The 14021-nt window shown below is 31.9% G+C and overlaps 1 protein-coding gene across 1 annotated transcript in view; it reads right to left on the bottom strand.

Annotated features, from left to right (window-relative positions):
- The window catches only part of LOC125065303 (sodium- and chloride-dependent glycine transporter 1-like), a 34201-nt gene that overhangs the window by 14981 nt on the left and 5199 nt on the right, over positions 1 to 14021 (bottom strand). Inside the window, exons 3-7 of the mRNA XM_047672836.1 lie at positions 10638 to 10916; positions 9326 to 9542; positions 5264 to 5378; positions 4786 to 4965; positions 1776 to 1965 (exon numbers count right to left, since the gene is read on the bottom strand). Coding sequence (XP_047528792.1) covers positions 1776 to 1965; positions 4786 to 4965; positions 5264 to 5378; positions 9326 to 9542; positions 10638 to 10916 — 981 coding nt within the window. The remainder of the gene's footprint in view (positions 1 to 1775; positions 1966 to 4785; positions 4966 to 5263; positions 5379 to 9325; positions 9543 to 10637; positions 10917 to 14021) is intronic.

Below are 14021 nucleotides of genomic sequence, written 5' to 3'. Positions count from 1 at the left end.
TACATTCTATTGCAAGTCCTCAATAAATCCTGAACACGTAATTAAATACCAAATCCAAAGAGCCCAATAGTTAATTATAGAATAACTCAATCCATTCATTCTTTAAAAAGAAAAAAAAAACGGTCTGGTTCGTTACAGATTTGAATTGCGAACAGTATCGTTTTATTGGATTTAGTTTCGCCCCTTTCTTTGTTTAACATACGGAGTATATTGGAATAAAACCACACATTCCTTTTGTGGGATATCGATAGAAGTTTCTTCTTATATTTGCTTTGTGGTCGTTGATCGGAAATATTTTCGATTCAGTTAAAAAAATATACGTAATATTAATAATAAACTTTATTAATTAAGCAGTAAAATCGCTTATACATTGAAGTTAGTTAATTAAAATTGTTGTACTGTGAATATCACATGTAGATTGATTGCATACGGTCAGTGATGTTGTTTGCACTGTTGGAATCTTCTAACGATATAACTCGGCATGTCTGCCCTATGTTTTGTAAGCGGTAACAACCAGTTTTAACTAGATCGAACTGACATTGTTATCGTACGCTGGGCAGCCGATTCAGTTGAGTTTTAGTTTTTAGTAAGTTGTTATTGTTGTTTTATTTGTTTAAAATAAAGACTATATTTTTTAATTTACAGTTTAATATTGGTCACAAAATTGGACCTCGTGGTAAGTTATCTCGGGACACTTCCTAATTACATCCAAGCGTTATATTTTAAAATGACTAATGAGAACTACTACAGTCTACATGAATCCACTTATAATATAAACGAATTAAGGAGAAAGGTTATCGTCTACGGTATTATCTAAGCTTAATTTTCAAGTTAGATATAAAAGTGACGACATTTTATTCGAAACGTCAATATATCGGTGCGAACTAGTTGAAACCGGTTTATTCAGCATACAAATGCCGATACGCCGGTGGGCCGCCGTAACATGTACTATTTTTCTGCAGCGCAGTTAACTGAACGTACCGTAATAAAATCGTGCTATGGACAAACAGCACAAAAACATAAAAAAAACTAAAGATAAAACCATTTGAATTTGGAAAGTTTGTATTATAGCGAATGTTTATAAAGCAAGCGTTTAATTTGATGATTAATATGTATGAAAAAGAGATGTTTTCAGATTTGGGAATGTTTGTGCTGGTGTTGGGATTCGGCCAACACACTGATAGATAGCGCTTAACTTATAACTTAGAAAAAATCTCTTGTATCATTCACGGGCTATAATGGCATGACGGCTAACTTGCCACCATAATATTAAAAATAATTTAATCTATTTAAAATCAACATTTTTTTACAATTGAATAATCATTCAAGTTTGAAAATTGGAAATAGTCAGCTTCCTTAACTATTAACGTACGTTCGGTTAAGATTAAAGATTCTCATGTTTATAAAAACTCTACTACTAATAAATAGTAATCTATCTATATAATATATATATATATACTGAAAATCATAGCTATTGTGACTTCAATATGAAGCTAAGTGTTTACTGAATGCTTTTTTTACTTTTATTGCACATAATTTATTTTTGTTTCCATTTAACCACTGATATATTAATTATAAGATAACAGAAGTTCATTATTTATTTAAGTAAATAGCATTTCTTTAACGTCTTTCTGAGCAGATCATAGTTTTGAAATCTTAAAGATTAAACAAGAAATTATATAGTCTGACCTAGATGAGACACAAGGAAGTCAGGTGCAGTCGCATAAGGCATATTAAACTGATGCATCAGGCTAAAAAATGGACTTATCACTTACCATCGACACTGACTCCCATCATCTGAGCTTGGAAACCGAGGACGGAAAATATGGCGAAACCCGCGTATATTGATGTCAGAAAGTTTGTACAGCTGACAAATACGGCGTCGAAATGACAGTTATTGTTGAACTTGTTATACGATGCCAAGGTGACCAGGGAGCCGCAAGCGACTCCGAAGGAATAGAAAATCTGTTGAAAATAATGTTTTTTTTATTAAATGAATTGATATATTACATTGCTAGTCCAAGTCTGCCTAGATGTACAAAACATCACTGCCTAAATAATTACAGAAATAAGAGAGTCATGACCTCGGTAGGTACCAGGTCCAAGGTAAAAAGGTGTATTCAAACGTTGTATGCACTTATGGTAATTAAAACAGAAGAATAAATGTATACCCAAATGTTTTCAATAGATAACTAACCCATAAAATAGTCGCATACGATATGTAACTGCTGATATCTCATCATGTTAACCTATAATAATATTATATTTTCTTGGAAAACGGGTTGACATCAGACGGTCAACTCTAGAACCACGCATGCTCATTGGTCAAATCGAATAGTTTCCGCTTCAAATCAAATCGTTTCCTGTTACATACTTCCCTCCCTTTTATCTATCTATCAATACCAAAAATTGCTGGAAAGCGAGAGGAAATATGTCACATCAATAACAGGAGTAAAGTGACGTATTACTAATTACTAATAACTGGGTGGATCGAAGTTTATAATATTGTTACCTATATAAGTATTAGCACAGCTGATCAAGGCCTGTTCTCCTTTGGAGAAGAATTATTCAAAAAGGTAATTAATATCTTTAAAATAAACATATTGTAAAGATTTTTAGTTCCAATTTTTTAGAATATTGCATTAGCAGCCCGTAAATGTCCCACTGCTGGAATAAAGGCCTCCTCTCCGTTTTGAGGAGAAGGTTTTTTGGAGCATATTCCACCACGCTGCTCCAATGCGGGTTGGCGGAATACACATGTGGCAGAATTTCGTTGAAATTAGACACATGCAGGTTTCCTCACGATGTTTTCCTTCACCGCCGAGCACGAGATGAATTATAAACACAAATTAAGCACATGAAAATTCAGTGGTGCCTGCCTGGGTTTGAACCCGAAATCATCGGTTAAGATGCACGTGTTCTAACCACTGGGCCATCTCGGCTTAGAATATTGGCAAATTTTAATTTATTTATTTTGTGATCGTAAAAATTTCCATTAATACAGCTCACAAAAAATTTTCATTTTATATGGTTCTAAACGTAAAACGGAAAAAATGAAATCTAAGACCTCGTCATTGCAAACTCGTGTTACGAAAATCCAGCAAGAAACCGGTAATATTATTTGCTTCAAAGTTCTTAAAGTCGCTCAGTAGCTTAAGTGAAAAACTTCGCCGAAAAAAACTTGAAGAAAATTTCGCTAATAAAAACAGCGTCAATTAATTTAAAACTTTTGTATTAATCGCCGCACAATTTGTACAAATTTTCAACTTAATTAGTCTTAAGGTGTTTATTTATGTATAACGCGAATAAAAGTGGAAATTGTTTTCGATAAATCCCGTAGAAGGATTAATGTTTTGACTTGAGAGTTTCTTAAGTTTTAATGAGTGACTGAATAGCTCTTTGGCGAAAGGAGATTAAAACTATACTCCGTTTAATTGACACATCATTGTTTCTAAACATCGAACACATTTGCATGTTTTATAGGATCTTTTAACCAATTTTATTTAGGGCTAGGCAGCTGTCCTGAATGTTAGGGACATTAGGGACAACAATTATAAAAGTTTCTTTTAAAACAAAGTAAGACAAAAGATCTACTTTAAAAGCAAGTAATTTATTTTATAATAGAAAATGAAAAATAAAAATAATTATTCAAAGTAATTACTAACTTTAAAAAAGGTCAATTTCCAAACTTGAGCTAGCAATATTGATGTCATTAATTAATGGAGACACACTGCATAAAAGGTTACTTTTTTATATCATGTAGGTCGACGGACTGGCAGACAGGCGTGATGGTAAGTTGTCACCACTGTGTGAGATGTTATGTCCCTTATATAGAGTGCATTTACACTGGCACTCACCCACCAAACGGTTCATCGGTAAAATATGTATATGATGGGTGGGTGGTACTTCACAGTCGGGCCAAAGACCAAAGCCGAACAACCAGATAAACATTAATAAAGTTTTGATTTTGTTTTAAAAATTGATTACACGACATAGTTTAACAGTAACTCGAGTAATATTTAAAAAATAATAATAAATATGTAGATGAGTTATTACAACGTCGCAATGCAGTATAATGGATAAATTAATTGGACATTGTGATCAAATAAAAGCTGATACTCTTAAGTATAGTTTGATATGGTTCAGGTCTTTTGTTTTTAAATTATACAGGACTGGACACTAAAGAATAACGTCGCGAGGAGAAAATTAATATCTGAAATTCTACCACACGTGTATCACCCGCTTTGAAGAAGCGTTGTGAAATAAGCTCTATAGTGTGTCGTTCTCATAGGCGGTTCGTTATTTTTACTTTATTTAGTTTAATAATATATTTTTATTAATTTCTAAGAGATAAAAATATTTTATTCCGAAATTGTTGATACACAACCTAATTTAATCTAAGTTAGAATTACTATAGTTATTTTTGATAATATCTCAGGAACGGAGTATCTAAGGTTAGGGGTCAGACCGAGAAGACCAAATAGAGCTAGAGAGCCGGGCTTATTTAAAAACAGGAGAGTCTCATAAAAGGTACCCTATTCTATGAACGGAAGTTTAGTAAAATGGCTAGGCGTTTAATTTTGATGTTTAAATAACCAGTTGCAGGCTTATATGCGGTATTGCTACTAATATAAGATTAAGGCAATTTCTCTTTAACAACTTTAACAAAACAGTACTATATATTTTTTTTAAACTATTAACAAGTCATAACTAATTCAAGGTCAAACATAGTACTGCTCAAAACATAATTTTTAATCGCAACATTTAAAATGTGTATATATTTACCTGGGAAGCTGCATCACCCCAGACTCGAGCTTCCAATAGCGTACTCCAATTAGGGGATAGGTAGAACATTATACCTTCTCCAGCTCCTTCTAACGTCACACCCCTGATTAATAAAGCTGTTAACATCACGTATGGGAATAGAGCCGTGAAATATACTACTTTTCCTGCTGACTGTACCCCCTAAAACAAATAAAGTTCATATTCAAATACAGTTTTGCTCACAAGTGTTAGAACATTTATTAAGTAAATATTAATTCAACCAATTGTATAATCTTTCTTCTTAGGTAGATGTTTATTGCAAGCTTGACTAAATATGTACTTCATTTTCCACTTATCTCAAGGCTTGTACTTATACTTGTACTTATAGTTGACTCAAGGCTCAATGAAAAGTGGTGTATCACTGGTAAAGGGGTACAGTGTACCACTTTTTATTGAGCTTTTTCTTTTAGGTTAAATACATATAATAAAAAATTCTTACCTTAATAACACATAGGAATGCCACAAACCAAGAAAAGAAAAGACATCCAACTATGTGCCATTGGATAGTTCCCCAATTTTCCCATGTTGAATCACCACGTCCTAATACACGTTCACTAAAAATAAATAATCACTCGTTTAATATTGTCTAGTTTAAAAACTATTGTACACTAGGACTGTAGGATAATTGTGACAAATATTCATTAATTAAGTCCTAACTCAATATCGATTCTCAATAACTAGACTAGTCTGCACATAAATATTATGATGCATCAAGGAATACAAACCCAGGTGCTCGAAACCTTTACGAATAAATTCTATACGACCATAGAGTGATCATAAAATGGTTTAAGCGTGATCAGAATTAATATATTCAGTGATATTCTGAATCCTGGTTTAGCCCGTCTGTGTAGAATCCACCCACATACCAACAACAACTACACACGCTCTACTGCCAACCAGAATTAATTAGTGTTATTGTTTTCCGGCTCGAAAGATCAATGAGTCAGTGTAAACTTCTGGCACGAGGAAGATAACATCTCAGCTCTCAAAGATGTTGGTGCATTAGCGATATAAGGAATGATTAATATTTTTTAAGGTGCGAGGTCTATACGCAGCGTCAGATTCAGTGTCTGCGTCATCAAAGGTGAAAAAATTCAAAAATAAATTGATCCACTTAGAAATTACAAGTTCAGAAATTGGGTAATGAGGATATGATCAGAATTAGATGTGAAAAATAAGAAATAATATGACTCAAATAACTGGAATAAGAGACAAGTACGTTCTAAATTCAAATATATAATTGGAAAACACGACTTTATTGCAACGTAAACATAATAATTTTGATCATTGTTTCATTGGGTTCCATTCGATTATCGATGCTCTTTGACCTTGTAAGGTGTATCATAAATATTCATAAACCTTGTTTGAATACAACGAAAATGTTATTATTATTAATATCTAGATTACCCTTGCGTTTTTTTATCATTTTTATCGTCATTTATCAGTCAGGGAAGTAATGACGCGTACGCTCCATAAGGATTAGGAACAGTAATCGTCCTGAAATAAATCGAGATTTCCTCGATAAACTTTAACAAATCGTTGTGTGACATGTATGTAACTAAGTAGGGATACTTACTGTTGCATTACAATATATTTACAATAATATTATGTATGTATATTCACAGTAATATTGATCACTTTGATAGAATCAGTGAATATATAAGCTTATAACGCCAAGTTTCCGACTTCACAAAGTCAATAATTCCTTCTTGGGGCAAGGTGTTCGTTTCTATAATAAAATTCCGCAGATATTTTTTACTTTGCCGATTCATAAATTCAAATCATTTGTAAAAAAATACATTGTTAAATAAGGCATATTATTCAATACAAGATTATACAGATGATAAAAAAGCGTGGACTTTCAGGAAGGCAGACATATATAATTGTTTTTAATTAACATGACTTTTTAAACGTTGAAGAAGGGTACCTACTGATTTTCTTTGCCGGTTCGCCTCGGTAGAATCTGAATTCCGAACCGATGGTAGTTTCACTTATTATAGTTTGTTAAGTGAAGATTCAAAAGTAAGTATATTTTGATTTTGCTACTATTAGCATGAAAGCAACGTCTATTTTTGCGAATGATTAATATACATACATAATTCGATTAGTACCAATAAATATTTAATATATTACGCGAGTCTTGTTTGATACCAAGGTGACCAAATCTGATAATGTAATTAGTGATGTGATTGATAAAAATCTTAATACGCACACGCTACCGGATTGCCATTGCTTGGTTACAGTTTAAATATATTTAAAATTTGATAATAATCAACAAATATTGACCAAGAACTCTTTACATTAGTTTTGTATGTGATTATTGGATACGTATTGAGAGCAAAACTACGTAGTTTTCGAAATTTAAAAGAAAATTAAAGTCAGAGGCCTAATTATTTTAGAAATTCCGAAAAGCTAAGTCTGGAATCTGTCATTCCACTTTTGATACTCCCGTGACTCATACAGCTGTATCTTTGAATTATTCAATTGGATCACCTGATATTGAATTGTCACCACTACTCGTAAACATAGCCATTGTAAGAAACATTATAAACAAGAATTCCATACAACGCTTATGCACCACGAACCTTGAAAATTGAAATGTTATGCCCTTGTTCCTGTAGTTACACCGTCTCACTCACCTTTAAAACCAGAACTCAATAATATTAAGTGTTGCTCTATGGCGTTAGAATATTTGGTCAGTGGGTGGTACCTAGCATTGGGCTTGCACAAAGCCTGGTAGGGCTGTATGTAAACCCGATCATGTATTTAACTTTTCCAGTGGTGTCAAATTTATCACCTCATCGTATTAAGGGAATAGAGATTGTACTTGGGTTGTGCATGTACTTCTGCACTAATGATGTAGTGCACAATGAATGCCTATTAAAATTGTTAAACACAAAAGTTATTCTTTGAACATATGTATATACATATAAATGACGGTGATGTTATGAAGTGAGCTGAATGAAGCTGGCGTTGTGTAGGGGGTGCTGCATTGAGGTAAGCTGAGGTGAGGTGAGGTGAGGTGAAAAGAAGAGGTAGAAGGAGCATACATTGTATTATTAGTATCAAAGTTTTAGTATTTATTAATTTATTTATATATATCCAGTTGTTTCCTGCTATGTATACAGGCCGGTTCTTTATATATATACCCTAAGAAGTTATAAACTATCTCAATCACAATTCACTTTGCTAATTCGAATGGTATTTAAAAATTCTAATAATATATATAACGTCATATTATCAACGTGATAATATAGATAAGTTATTTAGAATAATCAGATTATATAAGTAAGGAAACAGATTTGAGCATTATGTATCGACTGTCAATTTTTTTTTCTAATTATATTTTCAAATCAAATAACACTCAGAAGCTAGATAATTGTTAAATTGGTTGAATCAAAATAATGATTATACTTGATGATGTAGTTCTGACCGATATCGGCTACTACAGCCAATCTCAAGGCCGAACAGCCAAACGGCTTCTCTTACTATCACTATCCGATGGGACGGCAAATCCAACACGTTCGACAAAGTTCAGGTGCAGGACAAACGGCTTCCCTTACTATCACTATCCGATGGGACGGCAAATCCAACACGTTCGACAAAGTTCACGTGCAGGACAAACGGCTTCCCTTACTATCACCATCCGATGGGACAGCAAGTCCGAGACGATCGAAGTTCAGGTGCAGGACAAAAGGCCTAATATACTTTCCGAAAGCAGAGGAGTGAGGAAGCCAGTAATTGTTATAGTATGTGATTGAATCGAAATAATGATTAAGCTACTAACATTTACATTAATAAATCTCACAATAAAAAACCTTAAATATGTAATTTTAACCGTTAAATTGTCATATATATTGTCAGCATCTTTTTGCTGATAACGTGGAACGGGCAAAGGACCAAATTTCGCGCACAAAAATTAGTGTTCTTTATAAATATCAAATTTAAATTGTTTATAATGGAACCAATAAAAACCACATATGCCTTGCAGAATTAACCTCTGTTCAAATTCAATAAAAACAACAAGTACTCAGTACTTTATAGATTACATAAAAGTGAGTGAAGTGTCCAAAACACTTTATACGAATAAACTGATAAGATGATCCAAAAAAAACGATAAAAACTAACTCTTGGTTAACTTTATAGATGAATTTCATAAAGATCAATAAACCTATAAACTATTCCGTACAAATAAGAATTTTTGTGTCGAATTTCCACTTAAAATTGTATTTTTTTTTATCAAAACTAAATAGGCCGATTGGCAAATGGATAGTGTGGAAGTAAACATACGGACAGACACAGTCAGGTGGCGCAAATACGTTTTCACTTTCATATAAATATTTCTTAAAAAATGTCTGCTGTGACTAAAATTCACACTTGTCAGTTCTCAGTTCTGTCTCAGTATTCCAAAACATTTGCCAAGTATTGCGAAGAAGTTTTATTAGATTTACCAAATCCATTTCCTCATCACCTTTACCATCATCAGTGCCTTTGAACTTACTTGTAGTACTCTTCGGAAGCCAATCGTCTGGTAACGTTCGTGTACCAAGGAACTGTTTCAGTTCCGTTCCAGCAATATTTTCCATCATATGGTTCGAATCCTGTCATTCTACATATTTCATCGATGCTCATGCACTTTCGTAAATAATACGTCAGATCTGAAGATTCTCCTGTGTTATTCATTCTGCACTCCTTATCGTAGGAACCACTGTAACAAACTGTATTTAGAATTTACATATTAGACTTGAATTAACTATAAAATCGGACATTTAAAGTGCAAGGGCTTCTTCAAATATCTACAATTTGGGATTATAATATGGCACAGGTTTGTTTAAAATTAGTGCAGGAGTAAGCTAAGCTTATACTATCAATCATTAATTTGCATAAAAGGTATTTTTTTCAGGCGTATCTAATAAATTTTGTCCTTCGTAAACAAGCAAAAAATATTTATTCAATAGAATTTCCCTTTATGTAGCAATATTGCATTATCACGTATTGAAAGTAATATAATTATTGAATTGCACTGTATAGAAATGCATTCGACTGGGATACATTTTGTATTATGAATATACTAATTTGCGTTCAAGAATATTTTGGAGGTTGAAGAAGTGCAACAAAATCTGCCATACTTCATAGCTAAGAAAAACAGAATTAAGAACTAAGTAAGTACAGGAATAATTGGTGGATATATTTCTACTAGAGAAAAAACAGGAGAGAATGTTATATCATAAACTAACTTCAGCTTTATAATTTAAATAAATTTTTTTGTGTTCAAAATTACCATATACCTTAGTATTGCCAATAATACGGCTATAATATACGTACTTTTTACGATTATAATATACTCGTCAGTCATAAATTTTATACGACTCGAGCATAAATTTAACGACTAAAGTAAGGATTGTATTACTTTTCTACGTATGAGAGAAGATAATTTCTAAATTTCAATTCTTATCTTAAATAATATATACAAAGCATAAATCACACACATCAATGATTATGTTGTTAGTTAATTTTGTAGATGTTAAATTTATTCATATTTCCAAATCGTAAAATATTGACACATTTACAAAAAGTAGCTAGTTGTTTTTTTTATGAACTATATGTATATAAACGGGGCTTAAGAATATACCTCTATGCTATTGAATATCTAAGGAGAAATATTGAGGAAATCATGGGATGGATTGTTATACGCCCTAAATTATATTCGAACACGTGTCTTTTAATGTATCCATTCGACTACAATGAGACAAAACACAGTGCTTTTCATCAACATAAACATTATCTTTCATAAATAAAAACAAACCACTTACAGTCAGTGTTATACACATTGTCACAGGATCCCCAACCAAGTTGACCGCCAATTGACACGAATGTATAAAAACTCGTCCAAGCGATGATAATCATGAAATATATTGATATAATACTGATCACAACCAATGTGCAGTAGCCGACGCCGCTGAAGAAAGGACCAATCGAACTAAAAGCCTTGATTGGCCCCAATGCTGTGTATTGTCCAATATACAGCTCAAGGTAGAATATTGGAAGTCCAATTAGGACCAACATCAAGAAAAACGGTATCAAAAATGCACCTGGAACAATATTTTTTTATTACAATCATATTTACTAGTACATTTTAAAACTTTGTCAATCTAATGTGTTAAATATCAAAAATATGGATTGTTTTGTTTCGGGTTTGGATGAAGAGCCAATTTTATTACAAGTACCAAGGATATAAAAGCTTAGATCTCATGGTATGCAGTACTGCTTCTATGTAACTTTATTTATGCATCAGATACAATTCAACTGAATCTACAACTACTCAACTCAATCGATCGAGCATTTTTTTAAATTTTGCATTTCAATTGTTTCAGTTGAACGACTCGATCCTACCTGAGATATAGTACCTAAAATATATTGGAAATATATTATTCAATCTGTTTCTTTATTTCATTATCTTGGAATTTATAACGACAATATATTAATAACGCTATCGTGAAATCTTTTATGGTATTTTCGGGTCCGTAATTCCACCTTAACTGATATAGTATATTATTATAATAGTATCTCAAGAAAACAACCGAAAACCGAACCCTCATCTTCTGCCCGACTGCACACGAATATACATACGTCTTTAATCGATTTTGACCAGAAAACGAGTAAAACAGCATAAGAAACATTATGAATTCGCGAAAAATTGCGTTTTGGATATCTGCAAGGATGGTATCGGAACTCTAGAAGTAAAATTGTGAAATTGGCTTGTGTTTTTAAATTCAAACTAATCTGAATGTTTCGTTTGTCTAATGGTTAGATATATGGCCGCAGACACGAGGTCCAGGGGTCGGCCCAGGTCGGGCCGATAAAAAGTTATTGGGTTTTTCAATCGAAATTACATCGATATATTAATCAACTGTCTATAGTGTATACTATAAGCAAAACAAAGCTTGGAATATGAAAATCTCATGTTTATTTTTTTTTACTTCTTCTTCTTTGATTGGAATAAGCTATGGTATATACAAATAGTGGTTCCGTACGGTTTCATTTACTTCAAACGTTACTGCTTCGCCTCCGTAGATTGCGGCATTATGTTATATTTAATAAGCTTTTTCTATAAATAGGCTATTAAATATGCAAAATGAGGTAATTCATGTCTATTATCTGTTATTCTATTATTGATAAGGACACCTTGATTTTGTTAAATATATTGAATTTATAAAAATAACCGCCACCGCAACTTTTATTGGTAATTCTTAGTTCCATAACGAAAGGGTTTCTCGCAAACATAAATCACATTTTTATCATTAAATTTGCTTTTAGTAAATTCTTAAAGATTTTAATGTAGATTTAATGATTGTGTGTTTTTGTGCAATCTACCTACATAATAATTATTATTTATTACATTGGCTTCATTGAGCTACCTATAAATATCGTAAAACATTTTTAATTTCCAATAAATATTGAATAAAAAAAAACGAAGAAGGTCGATTAGTCTTTTTTTTTTAAATTTATAATCAAAGACAATAGTAAAAAATAATAATAAAATAAAGTGAATTATTAAAACCCGGTAAATTTCTGTTTTTATAACATTTAAATAATCATTACGTATTTATATATTATTATTTTTTTACATTAATTACATTTTAATTAATAAAGTTAATAATTGTTAATATTGGACAACATCACACACATTACTTTGGTCCCAATGTAAGTAGCTAAAGCACTTGTGTTATGGAAAGTCAGACGTAACGACGGTAACACAAACAACCAGATCCAACACAACATAGGAAACTAATTAACTTCTTCTACATCGACTCGGCTGGGAATCGAACCCGGGACCTCGATGTGGCGTACCCATGAAAACCGGTGTACACACTACTCGACCACCGAAGTCGTCAAAAACATTTACTGAAACATTAATAAATAAATTATTAATCAAAATGTTTGTAAAATAACGATATGAAAATACTTCAAGTTACAACGGCTAAGGTTAAATTTATAAAAGAAAATAGTTCTACATTTCTTTACAAAAGGAAAACAAAATTTGTTCTCGGTCGCGGCAAAGAAAATGCAATTACGCAATATACGCATCAGAAAGCTCATTTTTCATAGCTTAACGCGGATTTTACTTTGAAAATTTTTACCCTTTTAGTCCTTACAAGAATAAGAATGCACAATAGAGACTTTAATCTTGAAAACAAGTTATATTCCTAATAATCCCATTGACTGATTTCCTTTGATATTTTTACGTCTACGCCCTGGTATGGTTACTGGCCAAAAATAAAATAATAATCAAGACAAACACATTTAAATTAACAAATCGTTCTCACTTAATTTTTAAATTTCGAAAGCTGAGCTCACACAATATTATCATTAAATATTTTACCCATTCATTGTGGTGTTTTATTGTCTGTGATGTTTTTTTTTTATCTGCCAACCGTGTGCAGAAATATCGTAAATCCAATAATTCATCTAGATCGATTTACTGCTTATATAAGTTATAAATGTATACAATAATTATATATTATTTAAATTTAATTATGAATTACAATTTTCAAGATATATACTACGGTGTGTAGAAATTAGATTTTACTAATATTCGATTTATTTTACACTGAAAGCCTCGCTTTGAGCGCACTGAAAGTAAATTTTCGAAGCAGAATTTGAGACAAGAGCTCTTAGTGTTGTAACGTTTACAGGATTTTACTGCAGACGTGCATAAAAAAAGATCATATATTTTCGCTAGGATTCTGTATAGGTCCTGGTATGTGTCATTTTAATTTTCATGCAATTTTCTTTCACTAGTTTTTCTCGGGTATCTCTTAACTGTTTTTTTTAATCGATAATAAATTAAATTTTTAAAAGGCACTTAGATAGTCTTTTATATATAGTGAATAATCATTTTTAGTCGTTTAAAGTACTTTACAAAATCAGTTTCAAATATATATTCTTTGGATAAAATCTTAGGATATTTTATTGTACGCATTACAGGAACAATAGTTTGAGGTCTTACGTAACATTTCACCTTGTATTTCAATCAGTAATTTTTTATTTTTATTAAGTAGATACATGCTGTCGGCACAACTAAAAGCCATTAAATTAAACTAAGAATTGAATTTTAGTAAATACATAATAAACAGCAAGCAAAAAATAATACAATTGATACCGTCATTTTGAATGTAAAAAATATTCGTTAAGAA

This window comes from Vanessa atalanta, chromosome 7 (assembly GCF_905147765.1).
Source record: "Vanessa atalanta chromosome 7, ilVanAtal1.2, whole genome shotgun sequence".
In the NCBI taxonomy this organism is placed as follows: domain Eukaryota; kingdom Metazoa; phylum Arthropoda; class Insecta; order Lepidoptera; family Nymphalidae; genus Vanessa; species Vanessa atalanta.
This window is presented reverse-complemented; position numbering and strand designations above follow the sequence as displayed.